This window comes from Protomyctophum parallelum (genome assembly GCF_964188405.1).
Source record: "Protomyctophum parallelum genome assembly, chromosome: 2".
NCBI classification, from domain to species: Eukaryota; Metazoa; Chordata; class Actinopteri; order Myctophiformes; family Myctophidae; genus Protomyctophum; species Protomyctophum parallelum.
Genome location: NC_139699.1, coordinates 57470815 through 57494357, shown reverse-complemented (window position 1 = coordinate 57494357; position 23543 = coordinate 57470815). Strand labels below are relative to the sequence as shown.

Genomic DNA, 23543 nt, shown 5'->3' with positions numbered 1-23543 from the left:
CACAGTCACAGCTTTCTACAGGTACACACATTATGACAGGTCTCAGTCACAGCTTTCTACAGGTACACACATTATGACAGGTCTCAGTCACAGCTTTCTACAGGTACACACATTATGACAGGTCACAGTCACAGCTTTCTACAGGTACACACATTATGACAGGTCACAGTCACAGCTTTCTACAGGTACACACATTATGACAGGTCTCAGTCACAGCTTTCTACAGGTACACACATTATTACAGGTCACAGTCACAGCTTTCTACAGGTACACACATTATGACAGGTCTCAGTCACAGCTTTCTACAGGTACACACATTATGACAGGTCTCAGTCACAGCTTTCTACAGGTACACACATTATGACAGGTCTCAGTCACAGCTTTCTACAGGTACACATATGGATTACAGTTAAAGACTGATTTCAGTCATTTGGATTCTGGAGATGTCAGGCATTTCTTCTATCTAAGCATAAGTGAATAAGCCAAAGTAATCTATTCTATAAGCTCTCAATGAGTCTGTGACAGTAATCTATTCTATAAGCTCTCAATGAGTCTGTGACAGTAGTCTATTCTGTAAGCTCTCAATGAGTCTGTGACTGTAGTCTATTCTATAAGCTCTCAATGAGTCTGTGACTGTAGTCTATTCTATAAGCTCTCAATGAGTCTGTGACTGTAGTCTATTCTATAAGCTCTCAATGAGTCTGTGACTGTAGTCTATTCTATAAGCTCTCAATGAGTCTCTGACAGTAGTCTATTCTATAAGCTCTCAATGAGTCTGTGACTGTAGTCTATTCTATAAGCTCTCAATGAGTCTGTGACTGTAGTCTATTCTATAAACTCTCAATGAGTCTGTGACTGTAGTCTATTCTATAAGCTCTCAATGAGTCTGTGACTGTAGTCTATTCTATAAACTCTCAATGAGTCTGTGACTGTAGTCTATTCTATAAGCTCTCAATGAGTCTGTGACTGTAGTCTATTCTATAAGCTCTCAATGAGTCTGTGACACATTGAGAGCTTGTAGAATAGACCACTTTGGCTTATGTTAACATTAGACCACTTCTTTCTTTTCATGATATTTTCATGAAATGTCTCAACAGAAGCTGAGGGGCAGGCATGAATGTTGTTTAGTTGTGAAACTACTAGCATTGTGTGCAAAAACATCTTCCATAAAACCCTTTCGTCGACTAAAACTAAGACGAAAAATGTTTGACTACCTTTTTCCACTGACGAAAACTAAATGGAAACTAAATAAAACAAATCTATGATGACTAGACTAGACTAAAATGTTAGGAAGGGACTAGTGGACAAGAGATCCAGTATAAGTCATTTTACAATTAGTTGCATGCAAGTGGAAAAAAAAACAGTCGGAACAGTCGAAACGGCATCAAGGGCAAGGCCCGCCAAGATACATTTTAGTCGACTAAATCAACTAGATTTAGTCGACTAAAATCGTATGATATTTAGTCGACTAAAACTAGACTAACACTAAAACATTCCAGGTGACTAAAATGTGACTAAAACTAAATGAACCATCGAAGAGACTACGACTAAAATAGAAATGTTCTGCCAAAAACACTGATTTCTTCACCTGATTGGCCGTATGCGAGAGACTAGGCAGTCATATCGGAGCTCATTAGGGCTGCACAATATATCATGATGACCTGATGGTACAATATTCATTTTCACAGTGACATGATCTAGGCAATAATATCTGAAAGTTAAATTTCACCAAGCAGGCACTCAAGTCCAATGAGCTTTAAAGGAGAATTCCATGCTAGAAGGCTTTCTTACCTTTATTTGTAGTCGTTACGTCCCCACCAAAGAGGTGTTATTTTGTGCAAAAGTGCATTATTGGCCATTTCCCCTACCATAAGCCCTCAATGAATTGAATTGGATTGAACTGAATGGGGCATTGGGGTGTTGTGCCAATTCGCTTATTTCCATCGTTCAAAAATTGAACCCCAAGCGGCACACTTTACTACTTATTTCGATGGAAATAAGGGAATTGGCACAAAAACCCAACCCCCATTGAGGGCTTATGGTAGGGGTCACAGGCAGCAGTTCAGGAGCAGGGTAGAACATGTTGGACTGTAGTGTACAGTATATATGCAGAGCTGCCAACCTGCACACATTTTGTGTACCAACCACGCAATTATAGGTGTATAGACACCTAGAATTGCGTGGTTGGTACACAAAATGTGTGCAGGTTGGCAGCTCTGTATATGGAGGATAGATGGGAACAGAGATGCAAATACTTCCATTAACAGCCGTGTTTGTCTGTGTGCAAAAATCCCCATGGCATTATGGTCAAAAACAGCTGTGTGTTACTGTTTTTGTAATGTACAATCGGGGGCGGCAATGGCTTAGGAGGCAGAGTGGTTGTCTTGGAATCTGAAGGGTCCCGGTTCGATCCCCAAGCTCCTCCTGGCTGTTGGACCTGTTGGAAGCGTCCTTGAGCAAAGACACTTAACCTCTAACTGCTCCCCATAAGCAGGTTGGTGCCTCGCATAGTTCGTGTGTGAATGTTTTTGAATGTTTTATTTTTTATTTTTTTTAGAAAGGCGCTATATAAATGCACCATTTAACATGCAAAAGACTCATGAGCCTAATATTTGATATTAATAATTATCCACCAAATCACTGCCATTGTTCTAACACTAACAAACCATTCAGTAATTCCTCTACTCACTGCATTGGTTAATGAGGAGGGAAGGGAGTAGCACCTGGAAAGACACGCATACAAAGACCCTTTAACACTGCAAACGTAACGGCTATCAAATTTAGTGAATTTCATTTCTTGTCAATATATTGTGCATCCCTACTACCCCACCACTCGCATACTGTACACACCTACTGTACATACACTGCACTGTAACGCAAACGTGAGACTTGATTATATGTACGAGCAAACATCCATCCACTCATTCAGCGCAGGCACACCTAAGCTTCCATGCGCGGCCAAAAGCCGCCGTCCGCCCGGCGTCGCTTCCTGGTTTTTAGACAGCTGGTGGCTGGAAATTAAGCTCCACCCACGTGGGCAAGCTTTTCCTGGGAATCTGGCCGACGTGGGTGGAGCTTCATTTCCATCCACCAGCTGTCTTAAAAACCCGGAAGGCGGACAGCGGCTGTTGGCAGCGCATGGAATCCCAGGTGTGCTTACACCCATTGAGTTCCTGTGAGGTAACTCTGTGGTCTTCACTTGATTGGTTTCCAGACAGACAGGTAGACAGAGCCAGCCCATTGGTTGTGGATGGTGGGCAGGTAGGTTGGGGTTTTAAACATTTGGTTAGCTTTGGCATGGAAGCGCTCAGCATGGCATGGTGGCCCGGTGCCCACGACGTCACCCACCTGTCTTAACACCTCCCACCTCCTAACCCAGATGGACCCGCCCCCAGCTTTGTTTGTCTATCTGCAAAATCGCCATGTATGGCACATGGTCGGACAGAGACGTGTGTGTGTGTGTGTGTGTGTGCGCGCGAGCGTTTGTGTGTACCGTACATGTTTGTCTTATCTTGTGTTGACTTTGGATGTATGTGGTTGAACGCTTATTTGTATCTGGCCTAAGACCTAAGAATGTGTGTGTGTGTGTGTGCGCGTTTGTGTGTACTGTACATGTTTGTGTGTACTGTACATGTTTGTGTCTTGTGTTGACTTTGGAGTATACAGTATGTGGTTGAATGCTTATTTGTATGCTTATTTGTATCTGGCCTAAGACGTAAGAGTGTGTGTGTGTGTGTGTGTGTGTGTGTGTGTGTGTGTGTGCGCGCGCGCGCGTTCAAGTATTCTTATATCTTCCAGAAGGCTCATTCACATCACACAAAGAATGTATTTGCATGTGCCTCTGCGGCTCAGTTCAATTGAGACCCATTCCCTGCCTTTCCCAGTGGTGCACAGACCACAGCGTGCTGTATGGTACGGTACGCCTCACGTGTGATTTGGGAAAGGTACGGCAGCTGTTGGCAAACCCCGCCCCCCTGGCATCCAAAACCGCACCCACCGTTTGCACCCATGACAGTCAGTAACAATTAATGTTTAAAAAGTAACAACTAAGTATAGTAACATAAATGAGTGCGGTTTGGATTCCGGTGTGGTTCCCCAGGGGGGCGGAGTTTGGCAACTGCTCCCGTACCTTTCCAAATCACGTGTCCCTGACCAAGAACCTACATAGTTGAATCCGATTGGTGGATTCTTGTGCATCATCAACGGATCAACGAATCTTGTTTTTTTTTTGCTTATTAATCCATTATTCTCATTTGCGACATTGGCCCAACATTGGACTTCATTTGTACCACAACAGATACAAGGTGCTGACTTGGCATAAGAATATATTTTGTGACCAGCAGCAGCGATGAGTGAGTGAGTGAGTGAGTGAGCAGCATACACAGTGCAGGAGCCTTGTTCTCGCTGTGATAACGTGCATGGGCCTCTGTTTGTCATCTTTGCTGCTTTTGTGGCTGGGTTGGGGTTGCGTGTGTGTGTGTGTGTGTGTGTGTGTGGACTTGGCTAATGCTGTGGAACGCTGTCGCCACCTGCACACACAGCGCACACAGCTGACCTGCCTCTGACTCTGCTTTGTTGCAGGACGATTGAAACTCACCGCCTGAGGGCCCCCCACCGCCAGAGGCCCCCCCCCCCCCCCCCCACCACCACCACCACCACCACAGAGCCGTCCAGAACACACTATGGGACAATGGCCCGGCGATAGATCTGTGCGCCTGTGGGGTGTGTCGGGCCAGCACACTGATCCACTACCTTTAGCACTTTGGACATGATGCCTGGCAGGACGCGCCCGGGGGAAACGTAAAAACCCTTTGATTGGCAGGCAAGGGGCAGCAAAATGACTGAGGGTAACGGAGTGTTTGGTGTTCAAGGGGAGAGTCTGCTGTGAACTTTCTATATAGAGCAGATCTCCTATACTCTCTCTGCTACAGTGGGTTTTTTTTGTTTTTGCTCTCTCTCTCTCCTCCACTAACAGATGAGTCATTGTATCATTGGGTGATTATTAAACTGCCCCGTCCACGTCCTGACTCCTGATGGTGAGCTGACCATTGGCGGCAAAGTGGACTCAAGAAAGCACTCCTCTCTGCCCAAGATGACCCACACTGGCTGCCCTCCAGGCTGTTGGGTCAAGCTGCCCTCCATCTCTAATAACGATTAATTGTTTTTGTGGGGAGTTTTTTTTAGTTTTTGTTCGTTTTCTCTTTTTTTATTTTTAACATTTCTTTGTTTGTGTTTCTGCAATTTAAATAATGAAGGTAATCAAACCAAACTACCTTTTCTTTCTAATGCCCCCCCGCCCCCGCCCCACACCAAAAAAAACAAGGTAGACTTTCCAATCACAGTATTCCTCAAAGTTGCACTTTATTCTTTTTGAAGGTTCCTCTAACATGCAATTACAGTTATGTTTGATTTTATGCATAATGCGGTATATATTTATGTGTTTGATGCTTTAAATTCTCAATTATTTTGTTTTACTTTGGTCTTCTCCTGGGGGTGCCGTCTTGGTTTTTGTCATGGGCCTCCCATATCCAACCAGGGTACTTCCACTAATACTGAGCTATATTCTGACCTGAGCAATACAGTACGAGCAAAGAGTGTAGAGCTGTTCCTATGTAGACGTTTGTGTTTTAGAACAAGTAGCAAGGCAATACAGACGTCTGCCTCCATGCACCACGGAAACATTACGCTCCCATTTATGTTGCCGTATTCCTTTCTCCTAAATAGTGCAAATGAAGCTAGACTCGCCATAAAGGAAATGCCAATCCCGTTTATGGTGCGTCACAGCTCCGTGGTAGAACATGCTACGAACTAACCACAGATAAAGGGTCCTTTTTAAATCCTCCAATTTAAGTGGACTTCATCTCCACCGGGTGCAACATTCAATATGTGTCTATGTGTCTTATCGTCATGCTGCTGCTTCGACTACAAGCGACGATAATCTGACCTAGTGTGACAGAACAAACGTATGTGTAGCCTAGCTGTTCGCCTGCTACTGACCTGTGAGCTGTTGTACAGGTGTAAATAGGAATGCTTAGAAATGCACTCAGCTGAACTTGACCATTCACCCTCAGTGTTATTCACCTAACGCAGTCCTGTGGGAACTATAGTGCTGCTAGTTTTCTATCTAGCAGTACCAGGGGGGGGTCCTCGAAGGCCCGCCCGCGATGAACCACTGACCAACTTATGCTTCAGCGAGCAGCACTGGTTTCAACAAAGCATAAATGAGCTGTTATCATCCGTGTGAGAGGGATGCTAAAATGTTGGCTGTCAATCTCTGCTTGCTTGTCTTTTGTCATTGATGTAGATTTCTACTCCATCTGTTTTTTTTGTATATCCTTTTTAAATAAACTCAAAATCAAGTTCATGTCAATTATTTCAAGCTGTCTTCTTGCGACCAGTTTTCTCCAGAAATGTCAAGGCCTTTTTTTTTTATGTTACAGAAAAGCTCAATAAAGCATGAAAACCATGTGCCGTGCCGAGGTTAGAATAATAAAGAAGAAAGATAAGGTCCGCACACTGGATGATGGTCCAAAATTATTTAATGATTCCTTTAAAGTTTATACCATGGATGTGAGATTTCGAGCCTCTGCTCTTCATCAGACTATCAGACTTATTTTTTTAATGTTAATCCTCATCGTCTAGGGTAAGGGGTATCACTAAAAAAAAGGTTTCAGGCAATATGATGTACCAAATGTGTTTATTAAAGTAGCATTCAAACTTTTAATATAATTAGTACTCGCTAATGATCATAAGATACCATTTCTATCTATTCAATCTGAGGTGATGCGTTTAAATACTAGACTATCGAGGAACCACACAAACTAGTGTTGCAGTGCCCTCTACGGGTTGAAACGTTCAACTTGGTTACAACGAGGGTCACACTCGGTCATGGTATTAACCCATTCTGAACTGAACCCATTTTGGTGTTGGCATCGTGTCGTGCTTTAGCTATTGAAAAATAGCAGATCTACAAGCTCATAGCGCGCCACCGAGTGGCGCGCTACGAGCTTGTAGGTCTGCTATTTTTGAAAAATCGAAGAACGACTTGACATTTTTAGAATCTGATCTCAGGTCAGAATGGGTTGATCAGACCAGTGTGTGTCTGTCCAGTGGAAACCTCGTATGAATCTGATCTCAGGTCAGAATGGGTTCATCTGTCTTCCTACATTCAGGACAACTGGGAGGTGTGAGCTTTCCTCCCTCCTTGTAGGAAAGTCACACCTGTGTGAAGCTCTAATCAATTATTGACCTCATACCGACCCTGAAACATACCTTAGTTATTGGCCGAGGGTTTCCACCGACATACCGAAAGCCGATTCGCGACACAAATTCTCCATTCAATGGCATTTAATGTTTGTTACAGAATCTACACTAGACTAGTGAAGATTCACAAAACTAATGTCATTGTATTGTTAAGATGGGTTTTGTTGACCCTATTTTATTAATGATTAATGCATTTTTAAAATCTTTATTGCTAATTCCTTGTAGCTTTTTTTAAAAATATTTTAAAAGGATCCCTGGCTAATAAGACAAATATGCCTTAAAACATTATATTTATTTATTTATATTGTATTTCTTTCATAAATAAAGAATCTTTCACTCAATAGGAACTACTGCTTCTGTTGCACGTTGATGATATATGTCCATGTGTGGTCCAGCCCTATGGAATAATATGGAATGCATGTGCTAATGAAAAGTATTTAAAATATTGTTTTGATGCTCATATTATCCTTAGGAAGTATTACATTGTCTGAGCTACTAAAAAAAAAACCTTTTGTGTAAAACAATGCAGCACTGTCTTCTGTGGCAGGTATAAACATGACATCCATGGACAATGATTCTAGGTCACTGTAGGGCCTAAAGTTACCTAAAATGCGCTCACACGCCCTTGATTCGTCTGTGTTTCGTTTCGCCTAGAGAGCCTCCACTTCCCGGGCTGAATTATGGGCCCAGCACATCCCTGGCTCCAGCTAGTGTCCTCACTGTATTTCTACTGACCACCAAGGAGATCCTGCTAAAAAAATCTTGTTCTTTGACTTTCCTGATTACTTGTTGACATATATTTTTCCCCACTGGAAACATTTTCCTCTAAAATACAACCCGGGTAGGTAATCAATTTCCTTTCCTTGTGATAACATTGTCACTCACTTTGGCCATGAAGTCTTTGGCCTTGCAGAGGTTAATTCTGGACCCTGTAAGAATGGATTCAGTTTTGCCCATGAGGTGTACTGATACCGGTAGTTTATTATCAGTCTGATAAGAGCCTGGACGGGAACCTTTTTTGGTGTTTTAAACATTGTTATGCTTTAGCTATTGAAAGATAGCAGATCTACAAGCTCATAGCGCGGCACCGAGTGCCACGCTATGAGCTTGTAGGTCTGCTGTTTTTGAAAAATCGTGAAAATGTGTTGCAAATCTTTGAATATTTCTTTCAGAGCGAACGTTTTTAACTAAGATCCTTGCTTCTGGGGGGGGGGGGGGGGGGGGGTGTCCCTGGAACAACATATTTTCAGATGGGGTCGGTGGCCAAATACAGATAATTCTGGGGGTCCTTTTTTTGTCATCAAAGTTTTTTAATGACTTTTACAATAAAGCATACAAAATACACATGACTTACACAAAAGGAAAAAAAAACAAACACAACACAATACACAACTAGCAGTCAAAAAGAAAAAGGACAACACCCCTCCACAATATGCTGTTGACAATAGTGATTATATCATCTGTAATGTATTACCAATTTACCAATTACAAATTGTTAATGCAACCATCCTTTATTCTGGGGGTCCTTGACATGGAAATGTTTGAGAACGACTGACACAGAAACATAGGTTTTTCAGAAAACTGTCAGGATTTTGAAGACATTTGAAGAATCTGGTGTCAGTCCTAAATGGGTTAAGTTTGCTGAATGGGCCAGTGAAGGTGTTATAATCAGTCCATCTTAGTCTGTGTACTGGAACTTGATATGCATTGTGTACTGCCTGTACTGTAGCCTACTTTATGGATAGGCTACAATTAAGAGACATATCTCAGCGCTAGCAAGGTCAGCCCTGCTGCATTAGTCATTATCATGGCACGTTTCTATCTCATATCTTGTTGTCACGTCATTATGATCCAGCACTATATACTGTATGTTCCTGTTGTGTGTAATAAACTTTGTGAACCTTTAGCGTGATACTGTCTCGTGTCGTGTTATTGTTCTCCCGGGCCCGCCACCGCAGTAGCCAATAATTCAACCGGATTATCATCACACACCACCCAGCCTGCACACACTACCTGTCTGTCAGAACCAGACGAGGAAGGGTTAACCCATTCTGAACGGGGACCCATTTTGGTGTTAGCATCATGTTATGCTTTAGCTATTTTTGAAAAATCGAAGAACGACTGACATTTTTTTAATCTGATCTCAGGTCAGAATGGGTTAATCAGACCAGTGTGTGTCCAGTGGAAACCTCGTATGAATCTGATCTCAGGTCAGAATGGGTTAACCTTTTCTGAATGGCCATGCTGGATTTGTTGTCTTGCCAAAGGTATACATGTTTACCTAAAGTAAATCTCTTCGGCAGATTCTGTGTTACCAAAGGTGCAATCTGGGGGAACCCCAGGCCCAGATTGCACCGGCAAAAAAATAAAACGTTTTTTTTCCCTCCTTTGAATGAATTTGCGGAGATTCAATGTGTCTTGAGAGATTATTAAATAAAATAAAAAACGTGTACTGAGGGAGTGTGACTTGTTATTTTGGCATTTAGCAGACTTTTTTTTTTATCCAGAGCTACTTAAAAGTTGCAACCTTATTACATAGGGATATTGGTGATAGGCCTATACTACTGTATGCTCTAACAGACACTTTCCTGTTAAATACTGTGTGGCTCTAATAGGCTGGGTGACAATTCAGTTGAAGTATCACTTTGGTACGGCGGCGGGCCCTGAATGCAAATGTTGTCCAGCAGGGGAAGTGGTTCCACCAGGAGAACTATTCAATGATACACAGACTTGCAGGGTAAAAACATTCCGTTTATTGTAACCCGTGTTTGGCTCATTGTTGTGAACAGAAACTGCACTAGCTAGCTAGCTAACTAGCTAGCTAACTAGCTAGCTATGCCCATGACATTTTAAAAGGGCCCTGGCAGCTCTCTCTCACTGGGCGCCCGAGCACAACTGATGAGTGGGTCAGATCTGCATGCCTGCAGTTTCCCTTTTATAGGAGAGGATCCTACCATAAACAGAGAACCAATTAACTCCCATTAGCTCATCTACAAGCTCACAGATATCAGATGAATATGAATAACTAACCGATCAAATAGATGTTCTATTTTAGACTATACATAATTTGGATTTTCATTCATTTCAAAAGATAGTAGACATACTTTGCTCATCCACATTGTGAAACACCCCTACTCCTCAACAGTACTTGGCACCTTCCCCTTCCCTTCTTAAACTGAGTGGTTGAGTCCTGCTCTGGTTCAGCAGTTCAGATTCATTCAGAAGAGTGCCAGCACTGGAGAGGCCATAAAATACAGGTGACAAACAAAGAGCTAAACAGACACGGGTTACAATAAACTGAATGTTTTACCATGCAAGTCTGTGTATCATTTCATTTGTACACGTACACCATTATGAAACATTTGTATCATTGTGAATCATTGTGAATCATTTGAATCATTTGTGAATAAATTGTGAATGCATTCATGGCATTAGATGCATTAGATCATGTTAGGCCCTGTCTGCCCCACTATACCCACTTCAGTTGCTTTCCAAACGGCCTGGTGGTCTAAATTAATAGTTGGATGCAGCTGTGTGTTGTGTTTGTGTGCATGCAATGTCCTTAATCAAAGCGTGTGTGTATGGGGCACAGGTAGCCCTCCAAGCAGAACCCAATGGTACTGAAGTTTCTGACATTTTGTTCGACCCAGTCCATGGGGTCCTGTTGCACTACTACCATGCCACCTGGTACACAGCCATTCTTAAACATAAACAACATGTTTAACCCCTAGCCACGCTCTGTGACGACGTTTTTCCTTGTGAGGCTTTCTGAATATGTAAAGTATAAGTACCCATACATGCCGCTGCGAATATCTCCTGTGGCGCGGAAGCCGTTAAGGTCCCGAGAGGGGCTAGGGCACAGGCTGCCCCGTGACTATAATTATTATTGTTTTAATATCCACTGTGTTTTCCTTAAAGGAGCCTGGAATGATGGACTTGGATTTGGCTACAATGTTAATGCTATCAGGAAGTACCCTTGCGCTCCCCATCCTGGTTTTCATCATTTCCTTTGTGTTCTGGCCTGCTGCCGTCATCAAGCTTTATAACTGGTAGGTAGCCTACTGTGTTTATTACCAGTTACAGTGGTGGCAATTAAGTACTTTTACTTAAGTACTGTACTTATTATAGTATGATAGTTATAATGGGTTTGTATATAGGAAGGGGGCGGGGCAGCTAAAATGAATATCAAATATCTAAATACTGACTGAAGCAACTTGGAAACTGTCTGGGGTGTTCACATAAGACTGAGTAGACGATTTAATGACCAAAGGTTTTCTTGAAAGTGAAATATCCCCTTTACCCATTCTGACCGGGCACCCATTTTGGTGTTGGCATCATGTTATGCTTTAGCTATTGAAAAATAGCAGATCTACAAGCTCATATCGCGCCACCGAGTGGCGCGATATGAGCTTAAGGGTCTGCTATTTTTGAAAAATCGAAGAACGACTGACATTTTTTAGAATCTGATCTCAGGTCAGAATGGGTTTAATCAGACCAGTGTGTGTCCAGTGGAAAACTCGTATGAATCTGATCTCAGGTCAGAATGGGTACAACTGAATGCGAATCAGGGGTATAGAGTCAGCGGCCGGTAGAGCGGCCGGATGGGAACAGCAAAGTTCCCAGTTCTAACCCGGGCAGTGTCAAAGTGTCCTTGAGCAAGACTCTGAACCCTAATTGCTCCCGATGCGCAGGTTCGTGCCTTGCATGGTTTCTTCTGCATGAATATGTGTGAATGTAATGCACAATTTATGCAAACAAATCGGTAAGGATATGTTCTATTTTTCTTGTTCCTGTCTGCTTCTGTGATTTGTGTCCCGTAATGTATCTTTTGTAATGTATTGTGTAGGTCTTTGTCTGTATCTTCTTACGGTGAAGTCATGGACGCAAAACAAATTTCAGTGCAAGCTGACAATAAAGTTGTATCGTATCGTAAAAGCACCTTCTTGTCTCCTCTCCTCTCCTCTGTCGTAGGCTTTCGAGGCACAGGCTGGGTCTGAAAGTAGACTATCTTTCTTGCGGGGAGTACAGGTTCTGTTATTCCCACCGTGGGACGCCAGGGGGCGCCACACCTTCGGTCCTGCTACTGCATGGCTTCTCACTGAACAAAGACATGTGGCTCTATATGGTCAAGGTATCGCAACAATTTTGTATATATATATAATGTAACTTAATGACTATAGTATTAAAATGTTATTGTCTTTTTTTGTCCAATGTATTTGTGTTTAGTTCATAAAGATAACATAACTAAATGTTTTCAGGATTCCAATTCAATAGAACAAATAATAATTCAGGATTTCAATTAGAATATAGCAAAAATAGCTGATCTACAAAATCTAAACGTGTCGCAGTGCGACACGTTTTGAGCTTGTAGATCTGCTATTTTTGTATGACAGTATGTGACCCTCTGGAGTGAGTGTGTTTGTTCTTTTTGATTGATTGAAATATTTATTAACAGTTTGCAGAATTACAGTACATTTCAAGCACAAACTCAATACAAAGACTGTTAACTGTGAGTGGACGACCCAATTAAGCATTACACTTGTTTACAACAGGGTCCACATTGTTCAATTCATCAAAACATTTAGAGACATACAAATAGACACTTCTAACAGAACAGGAATTCATCATATAGGAAGCAAAAAGGGAAAAGATACATATACAGTGAGGGGAAAAGGGGTGGGGGGGGGGGGGGTGTGGGGGATTCAGATTTTACGGGGGCCAGTTTCGAATTGCAGCCATCCGTAGGTGCCCTTTGAGAGCGGTTTTGAAGGAGTCAAGGGATTCACATGTCTTAATGACTGTTGGTAGGGCGTTCCACATTTTGGTGGCATAGGAGCGAAAATAATTTAGTCCCTTGTTTGTGCCGAATCTGTGTTGTACATGGTTTGTTGCACTCCCTCTGGTGTTGTGGGTGTGGATTTCGTTTACATTAAGGAAGTATTTAGACAGGTACATGGGTATCTTGGTGGTGTATCGAATCTTGTGGACCAGACCCATTGCAAGATGCTGTACTCTGTCGTCGACCCTAAGCCATCCCAGCCTGTCAAAGTGGGCAGGGGTGAGGTGGGTTCGGGGGGTGAGGCCAAGTAGGAGCCTGACCAGTTTGTTTTGGGAGGTCTGGAGCCTTGTTTTAAGGGCCTTTGAGGTGCTGTGGTACCAAGAGGTGCATGCATAGTCAAAGAAACCTTGTACGAGGGCTCCTGTTAAGGTCTTCAGGGTGTTTTTGTTGATAGTGGAACTATAGTGGCCCTCTCCATCGTCAAAGTTGCCCAGCCCTGTTTTAGCAGACTTGTTAAATGGTCAGAAGTGCAATAATCTCCAAAGTATGTTACAGAAGGGCAACATAGAAAGAAATAACATGAAATTCTGCGCAAAGATAATTGTGCTTCAAAGAAAACTAGGTTATCGGGTAAACATCGAAACCTAGATTAGTTGGAATACTAATAACACCGGTGTGTTTTTGTGTACAGTGCCTACCAAAGAGCCAGCATGTTGTGTGTTTGGACATGCCTGGACATGAAGGGACCAGCAGGACAAATGCTGAAGATTACTGCATAGAGGGACAAGTCAAACGTATACATCAGGTAATAATAACTAATATTGTTATGGTCCTTTTCGGGGTTTTTTTTAATAGCACTCATGGTCATAGAATGTAATAGAATGAAGTTAAGACGCGTGTTTGTCTGTGTGTAGTTTGTACAGAGCGTCAGTCTAGACAGACGTCCATTCCACCTGGTCGGTACGTCCATGGGAGGGAACGTAGCGGGGGTTTACGCTGCCCGCTTCCCCGCTCACCTGTCAGGAGTCACCCTCATCTGCCCTGCAGGTACTACACACTTAACACCCCAGACAGCTCACCTGTCAGGAGTCACCCTCATCTGCCCGGCAGGTACTACACTAAAGGCCTATTCATAGTCTGGATTTTCGGTGGTGAGGTGACCACCGCTCCGGTGGTGAGCTGACCACCGTGGTGAGTAAAAAACAGAGAGAAGGGCTGGAGCGGTGGCGGTGGTTTGCTCTTCACCGCGGCTCAGTGACGTCATGTTCGGTGGTCACCCCACCACCGAAAATCCAGACTATGTATGAGCCTTAACACCCCAGACAGCTCACCTGTATTCACTCAACCTGTGTCATCCAATCAAAATGGTAAATGGTGCATTTATATAGCGCCCTGCATTTATATATTCCAAATTTGTGCCACATTTTCACGATTTAAAAAAAATAGCAGATCTACAAGCTCATAGCGCGCCACCGAGTGGCGCGCTATGAGCTTGTAGATCTGCTATTTTTCAATAGCTAAATTATGACGTAACCATAATGTATAACCAAAAGGGATTCCCGCCCCCAAATTGGGTTAAGCGCAACTTTGAGGTATTTCCAATTTCCAATACTTTTACTTCTACTCCACTACACCTCAAAGTGTCCAATATGTAGAGACAGAACATCCGCACACTAGTTTCTAGAGCTCCATGAGACGTACTTTATTTAGAGGCAACAATTTGCAATGTTTTTCGACCTGCTGGGTCTTCATCAGGCAAATGTTGATTCTTGCATTTCGTCCCAGGGTTGGATGCCCCCACAGAGAGCGTGTTCATAAAGAGAATGAAGGAGATAGAGAACAGTCAGGACGTCCAAGATATTCCTCTGATCCCGTCCACACCACAAGAGATGGAAGACATGCTGACGCTCTGCTGTGACGTACGCTTCAAAATACCTCGACAGGTACAGTGTTACTATACAGTACTACTACCACTAGTACTATATCTACTCACTGGTACACTTAATACTTTAATATCGCTATCTATGCTGCTGCATTGCAAAGAATACGTTTTACTCTTATATATACCTGTACACAAATTAACCCATTCTGAACGGGCACCCATTTTGGTGTCAGCATCATGTTATGCTTTAGCTATTGAAAAATAGCAGATCTACAAGCTCGTATCACACCACCGAGTGGCGCGATACGAGCTTGTAGGTCTGCTATTTTTGAAAAATCGAAGAGCGACTGACATTTCTAGAATCTGATCTCAGGTCAGAATGGGTTCATCAGGACCAGTGTGTGTCCAGTGGAAACCTCGTATGAATCTGATCTCAGGTCAGAATGGGAGTACAACCTTGAACCTTAATGGGCCTTGCAAACGGGGAGCGATACAACGCGCCTTATAGTTCATTTTCAATGAGACCTGCGTTTTTGCTCTGAGAAGTCGCGGTGTGACAACGCAAGCGTATTTACGTGAGCAGTGTGATTACATTATTTTGCCGTTTTCTTCTACAGATTATCCAGGGAATCATTGACGTACCGATCCCCAACAAAGCCTTCTACAGGAAGGTAGGCTACAGTATTACTACAAGTACTACCACTATTACTATAAGTATCACCACCTCACTGGTACTCCTAGTACTACTACTACTTGGTGAGAAGGAGTTTGACTACTACTACTACCTTACACTGGCGCTACTAGTACTACAATACATCCCACCTAATGAAACTCAATTACTAGAAGGTATTACTGTGTTCTATTACTGTTATTTCTATTTATATTACTGCTGTTACTACAACTATACTCTACTTTCAAGACGACGACAGGCCCAGCAAAGCCAACTCGGATCGTGACAAATCATGACGACAAACAAAAGCCAGGTTACATATTTTTTGTTGTTTTTCTTCTTTGTAAATTATTTGTTTGGTCCCAAAATATTGTGCTTGTTGTCATGTCTTGTCACGATCCGAGTTGGCTTTGTTCGAGGCTCACAGATCTTTAAATGAATTATTTTTGAAATGTCCATGGGGAAAATGAACAGGGGATTATTTCCTGGGCCTGTCGTCGTCATGAAAGGGAGTGGGACTGCGACGCTTTATAGCGCCTCTAAAATAACTTATTTATCTTTTGGTAAGCTTTAAGGTGGTCTCTTATAGCAGTGGTATTGCGGTGTGATGTCGTGCTGTGAGCTTGCATAATATCTGCTATTTTAAAAATCACACCCGTGTGAAATGAGGGGCGCTCTTGTCATCGTACATCAATTTATGTTAGCGGACATTTGCCATTGCTACATGAGATACATAAGGTGGTCCCTTATTGGCCAAGGGCTCCCCACCAACATGTGATTGGTTAGCCGATTTGCTCATTTACATATGACGTACGTTTTCCCTTCAATGTCAATGGCGTTTAATGTGTAATTTCCGTCATATTTAGCGGATTTCTGACGTAATTTCTCCGTTCATTGTCAATGGCAAATATTGAGACGTGTGGGGACAACAGCTGTAGCCTCTATAGGAGGGGCTATAGCGCCCTTCAAGAATACCCCTGAGCAATGGCTGACAGGAACACGGAGACTCTGACAAAGCCCTCGACACCATGATTGAGACGTAGAACTCTATAGATGTGAGGGCTGCATAGCGGCCCGCACCTCTAGTTTAAAAATGCGTAATATAGCCGATCTACAATGTTTTTTTTCTATGTTTAGCAAAATGACCATGCACTCTCAAATGCATTATCTCAGGAAATTGTGATTAGTTGATAATGTAATAATTGTGACAGGCCTATTTACAGCATTGCGTTTACATTATTTGTTTGTTTAAAGAGCAGCGGGATTACATTATGTTGCTGTTTGCAGATTCTACAGGGACTCATTGATGAACGGATCCCCAACAATGACTTCTACAGAGAAGGTGAGTGCTACTTACTACTGCTACTAGGCCCACTACATACTAAATGACTTCTACAGAGAAGGTGAGTGCTACTTACTACTGCTACTAGGCCTACTACATACTAAATGCTGTACTACTGCTGATACTATGTTTTCTTGGGATTCTACAATTTGTGTGTGTGTGCGCGCGTGTGTGTGTGTGTGTGTGTGTGTGTGTGTGTGTGCGCCTTTGTGTGCATACTTCTGTGTTTTTGTGTCCATGTTAGCGTTTCTGGAGATTGTAGGAGAAAGATCTCGTCATTCTCTCCAGGACAACCTGCACCTGATCACAGCTCCCCTCCAGGTGATCTGGGGCAAACACGACAAGGTAACAAAGCACATTGTTAAATCCCCGTCCATATACTGTAGTCTCTGTATGTGCATAACTGTAGACAGTCCTGAGTTTCCTGTTCAGGTTCTGTTTCCCATAGCGTTGATAGATTGGCTCAGCACTGTCTGCAGCAGACTTGTACAATCACAAAATGTCATAATCTTTACGGTTTAAATCTGCTGTCGAGCCAACTAAACAAAGCTACGGGAAGCTGAACTGGAACGACACACTGGTAAAGCATATCACTTGTTTACAATACGGTCCACCATTTTCAATTCATCAGAATTGAAAAGCACACAATGACGATGACAACTTTTGGTATTCCACACTTCTCATGAAGTGTTATTATCAAACCGATGTGCGGGAGGTGCAGAGTTATCATCAGCGAAAGTACAGCAGCTCAAACAGACCACCAAATGCAGATGATATAAAATGATCTCAGGAGGAAACAATTCTATAAAGTGTTTCTCAGTTAAACCCAGTTCTTAATCCCATTTCATAATCACCAATAAGCTATGAGGGTGAATGTCAACAAAGGTACTTCTGCACGGACCTACTGTAGATGGACGACATTCTACTAGGGTCTACTATAATAGGCCTATATTCCGAACGGTATGCTTCCACTACTTGGAAGGCATATACTGTAAGTCTACTGACAGTCCCTTGAACTATCCATCCACCATATGTTGGGCTCCCTGTAAAACTGAAACTAAAAGTACCACTAAAGGTAGTACTTCCAGTCATTGAACTGTTTACTACTAGTAAACAGTCAAATTATATCCAGCAATGAGCCAAACAGAACCTGGCAGTATTTGTAATAATATTTAGGGCAAATATTTAGGAAATATATAAAACCCTAGTTCATACTGTACAAGGAATGCGTTTGCAGAGACAGTAGCTACACAGTAGTCAACAAGACAAAAGTACATTACCGTTTATAAAATAGTCTGACAGCAGAACGGTTTTATCCGCCCCACATCCACAGGTGGTCGATGTCTCGGGAGCGTCTGTGATGCAGAAGGTCCATCCTGACTGTCAGGTGACACTTTTGGACGACTGCGGTCACTCTGTCGTCATTGAGAGACCCCGGAAGACTGCTGAGCTCCTCATGGACTTTCTGTCTGCCCATGAAGTCAACGGCAACCGCAACACATTGTTCTGAGAAACCTTTTGTTTTTATTTCAAGAAGAAGAAGATAATATAAATGTTAGATGAAAACACATTGTTCTGAGAAACCATTTTTTAAAATTTCAATAAGAAGAAAATAATATAAAGGTTAGATAAAATGCAGAATAGAGAAATTGGATGATGGTGATTAAGGCAATATTTGATTCTCACGATTCTCATCAAAAATGAAAATCCCAATAAGTTTTATCGACTATTTTTTGTCATATTTGTCTATTATTTTTGTTATTTAACTAGTCTATCCCAGTAAATTATATAATACCAGAGAGGGGCATGTAAAAAGGAAAGAAGGAAGGAGTAGCCTAGTCACATAAACTCTGACCTACAGAGCAGTGGTTGCAATGTACTGTATTTTGGATACAGACTCCACCTGAAAGTATTTTGTGCCAGGAAACCCCACGCAAGAATAGAGTTGATAAACATTTATATACATTTGGGTGATGTTTGCACTTTAAATGGTATATTGCATGTTGTACCTTTTTACACATTTGACTGATATGTACAGTAGGTTATGCACAAGTACTTTTGAGTACTGATTTTTTTTTGAGCACAGTAGGCTATGCACAAGTACTTTTGAGTACTGATTTTTTTTTTTGAGCACCGATTGACATTTGCAGTTTTGCATTATTTGTGTTTGAATAATGTTTGCTGTTGAAATAATGTAAGCTAACTGTATGCCATTTTCTTCCCAGTGAAAGTGCATGTACACCGTTTTATTATGAGTATAATTAAACAGTATTTTTAGTAACAAAGTCTGTATTCTTTATGGTCTGGGGTTGGGCATATCTAAAGAATATGCACTGCATTGCATATATTTTCTGTGCCTATACAAAGGCAAAGTAAAGTATAATGTACCTCTGAGGCGCTGACACCAGTAGAAGGCCTGCCAGTCCAGGGGCGTATGCACACCTGGTCCACCTGGGCCTGATTAGTGTGTGTGTGTGTGTGTGTGTGTGTGTGTGTGTGTGTGTGTGTGTGTGTGTGTGTGTGTGTGTGTGTGTGTGTGTGTGTGTGTGTGCGGGTAGGCAGCGTAATACCGTAGGAATAGGATTGGCTCATTTGGCTGTCAATCAAACAGCCGGGCACGCTAGTTTAGTGAACGCCCACCAAAACAACACAACAAACACAGCACAAGTTTAGCGTTAGCGAAAATTGTGGAGAAACATGGAGGAGAAACTGCAGACCACGGCAAAGAAAAGGGAATGCATGCAGTTACAAAAAACAAGGACTGGGAAAGTATTTATCCGTGAGTGAAGCCATTGCAAGACTCAACGTGCTGCTGCTCAAAAGGAGGCTGCCTTCACTCACTGTGTGTTGATCATCGTATGGAACCAAAACAAGATTCCAACATAAGGTAACAGCAGCTGAAATCACTAGTCGTCACAGCTGCAACACACCTAGCTCTGGTCCATAGCCTTCTACTGCTTCTACAGTATCACTCAGCACGTTTTCGTAAGAAGTAATTACATTTGTATTGACTTTTGATATAAAAACACACAAACATGAGAATTTTGGCTATGTACGTCCGTCTCATGCAGAGGAAGCAACCCTCCAGTAGACACCTACACCTGCCAGGTGTAGGTGTCTACCTGGTACAACCCTCCAGTAGACACATACACCTGCATGGTAAAAAGGAGGCAACCCTCCAGTTAGCCCTCCAAGCAGAACCCAATGCTACTGAAGTTTCTGACATTTGTTAGACCCAGTGCATTGGGTCCTGTTGCATCAGTATCCTGCCACCTGGTACGCAGCCATACTAAAACATAAACAACGTGTTTATGGCCTGTCTGCGCTCTTTGACGACATTTTTTCGTGTGAGGGTTTCTGAATATGTGAAGTATAAGTACCCATACATGCCGCTGCGAATATCTCCTGTGGCACGGAAGCCGTTAAGTATTTTTAATCTTTGTTTGACCGATTTGGTCGCTTTGATTAATCTCTTCCTTCCTTGTTTATTGACACCTCATTGTACCGCCTTTCTGGCTAGCTAGTGGCGCTATAGCTATGACAGAGCAGATCAGAGGCAGGGACGTAGCCGCACAAGCCAACCGCACACCGGGAGGCGGTACAATAAACGGTAAACAAACAAGAAGAAATAAAGCGACCAAATCGGTCAAACAAAGTAAAAATACTTAACGGCTTCCGCGCCACAGGAGATATTCGCAGCGGGATGTATAGGTACTTAAAGTTCCCGAATTCAGAATAACTCAAGCAAAAAAAGGCCGTCACACGCCGCAGATAGGATCTTAGAGAGCATGTTTACTTCCGCCAAAATGTCAGAAAAGCTTTATGTAGGGTTCCAAGAGGGGCAACCCTCCAGTAGACACCTGATACGGAGGAAGCAACCCTCCAGTAGACATCTACACCTGCGAGCAGAGACGGAGGAAGCAGAGTTTCCTCCACTGGTCCTCAGCTGGTGAAGGACATGTGTCTCCTGCAGACTAGTCTGGACAGTACACCTGTCGGGGGACAAACAAACAAACATGGATCCCAGATGTCATCACCTCATTCCATTCATGTTCTCTGTAAGCAAAGAAAGAAAGAAGAGAAAATGTCACAGTCCAATGTCAATATTTATTTATATAACAATATCTACTGTGGTCAAAAGTTATTTGTCTTTACTCTTCTTGACGTTTATATCCAGCAATGTTGTTTTCGTCGACTAAAACTAAGACGAAAAATGTTCGTTGACTGCCTTTTTTCACTGACAAAAACTAAATGGAAACTAAATTAAAACTAAGCTATACTAAGACTAAATATACTGACAATTTCGTCAACAAATAAAAACTAGACTAAAATGTTAGGAAGGGACTATAGTGGCATCAAGGCCCGCCAAAATACATTTTAGTCAACTAAATCAATCGTAGATTTAGTCAACTAAAACCGCCTGACATTTAGTCAACTAAAATTAGACTAACACTGACATTCCAGGTGACTAAAATGTGATTCAAAAGACTATGACTAAAACTAAAATCAAATGTTGCTTCCAAAAACAACACTGATATCCAGATGCACCAGTGAATGTATTGGTGGAGGTCAGTGCACCGGACGGTGCAGCCAGCAGAGGGCAGCAGTGTGACGTTGACCTGCAGCAGTGACGCTAACCCACCAGTACACAACTACACAACCACAACTACACTCATGGTACCAGAGGACTGGGCCTCCTGGTTCCAGCTCCCCATTGGTCCAGGTAGGGTCAGGAGGACAGGTGTTGCTTCTGGCCTCTCTGCAGCTCTCCCACGCTGGACTGTACTTGTGAGTAGACAGAGGACGTTAAAATGAAATTATTGTAATAAGATGTACTTTACAGTCAGTGTAACCTAAATCTACTAAAGTGTATTAGACCTGCAAGCTCTTAGATCTGCTATTTTTCAATAGCTAAAGACCAAAAGGGGTTATGTAAAAGGGTAATGTGACAGATCATGTCATGTATTATTTTTCCACCAATAGGAGTTCCTCTCTGTCTCTGTGGATGAGCTGACCGAGATCCTCTCCAGTGACCATCTCAGTGACCCAGAGGAGGACATGGTGTCTGATGCTGCCATCTTGTGGTTACACACATGTACTGACCGCAGGCTGACCTTTTGGCGAGGTCAGTTACTTCTTAGTGTCCATTTGAACTAGTAAAATAATGAGTGAATAATGAGCTCTTCAGTTGAACTATAATGAGTGCTGTGTGTCTGTCGTTGAAGGTGCTGGAGCACATCCGTCTGCCTCTCATCAGCCCCTCTCATCTCCACGCTGCGATGGAGTCTCTGGATGTGGTGAGAGAATTTTACAATATATTGGAGGTGGTTATAATACGTTTTCTTTCTTGTACTTATTATTTTGCTGCCATTTTGTTACTGTGTTGTGTTGTGTGCTTAACATTCAACATTTACAAACTGCACTGAACGGCCGATTATACCAATTTTGACATCTTCGGAGTCGCACCTTATTTTCTAATGAATGCAACATTCTTGTTCATTCAGTGTTTGTTTGTTTCCCACGGCCAAATGGGACACTAGGCCCACTCTCCTCTCCCCCACCACACCAGTGTTGTTTTCATTGACTAAAACTAAGACAAAAAATGCCGTCGACTACCTTTTTCCACTGATGGAAACTACATGGAAACTAAATGAACACTAACATATGATGACTAAAACTATGACTAAATCATATACTGACAATTTCGTCAATAATAAAAACTATACTAAAATGTTAGGAAGGGACTAGTGGACAAGAGATCCAGTATAAGTCATTTTACACTTGGATGCATGCTGAAAATAGCAGATCTACAAGCTCACAACGCGTCGCAGCGTGATGTGTTGTGAGCTTGTAGATCGGCTATTTTCAGTGTAAAAAGTGTAAAAGTGTAAAAACAGTCATTGCGACGGCATCAAGGCCCGCCAAAATAAAATTTGTTCGACTAAATCAACTATAGATTTAGTCGACTAAAATCTCATAATATTTAGTCGACTAAAACTAGACTAACACTAAAACATTCCAGGTGACTAAAATGTGACTAAAGCTAAATAAAAAACTTTTCAAGAGACTATGACTAAAACTAAAATCAAAATGTGTTGCCAAAAACAACACTGCACCACACCATGACTAGAGAGACTGCAAACGCCACTACAGAAAGCCCCACTGAGGTACAACATGCAAGAGAATGGAAATGCAAGCTGATACATAATGACTTGAGTCATTTCTTGTTTCATTTAATGGCTTCCATTATCGCAAGCTAACTTTCCAGGAGTTAGCTTGATCGATGATGTCACTGGTGTTGGGGTTAAGGTGGCTTAGCTATAGTTTTACTGAGGTTAGGTTAGGGTCAGCTATTTAAAATGCTCATATTGTATGGTCTTCTTTCTCTCAACTTCAGTGTTCTATGTTTCTATGGCTTATATGCGTATTGCATTTTTTTTGTCATATTCAATTTTATCTATTCTAGTGATAGATTTTTACACGCCTGTATTCTGATTTGTAAATGGGCTATCAGAATCGTGCCCAGATAACAGAAAGGTTGGATGTATCAAGGCGATGTTGGCTGCACAGTGTGCTTATCATTCATCATAGAAGAAAAACACCACCA

General features: G+C 42.3%; 2 protein-coding genes across 2 annotated transcripts in view; both read left to right on the top strand.

Moving 5' to 3' along the window:
- The window catches only part of LOC310877017 (kinesin-like protein KIFC3), a gene marked incomplete at its 5' end in the record, with an annotated part of 40645 nt that extends 37092 nt beyond the window's left edge, over positions 1-3553 (top strand). Inside the window, one exon of the mRNA XM_083790663.1 lies at positions 3215-3553. Coding sequence (XP_083646789.1) covers positions 3215-3357 — 143 coding nt within the window. The 3' untranslated portion in view covers positions 3358-3553. The remainder of the gene's footprint in view (positions 1-3214) is intronic.
- Positions 3554-11946: 8393 nt separating this feature from the next.
- LOC310854702 (monoacylglycerol lipase abhd6-B-like) lies at positions 11947-18446 on the top strand (the record flags this gene model as incomplete). Its single annotated transcript, XM_083759375.1, has 8 exons — positions 11947-11954; positions 12235-12394; positions 13734-13847; positions 13957-14089; positions 14828-14985; positions 16882-16936; positions 17181-17281; positions 18270-18446. 8 exons carry the CDS (start codon positions 11947-11949, stop codon positions 18444-18446), a joined length of 906 nt encoding a protein of 301 aa, XP_083615501.1.
- Positions 18447-23543: the final 5097 nt, after the last annotated feature.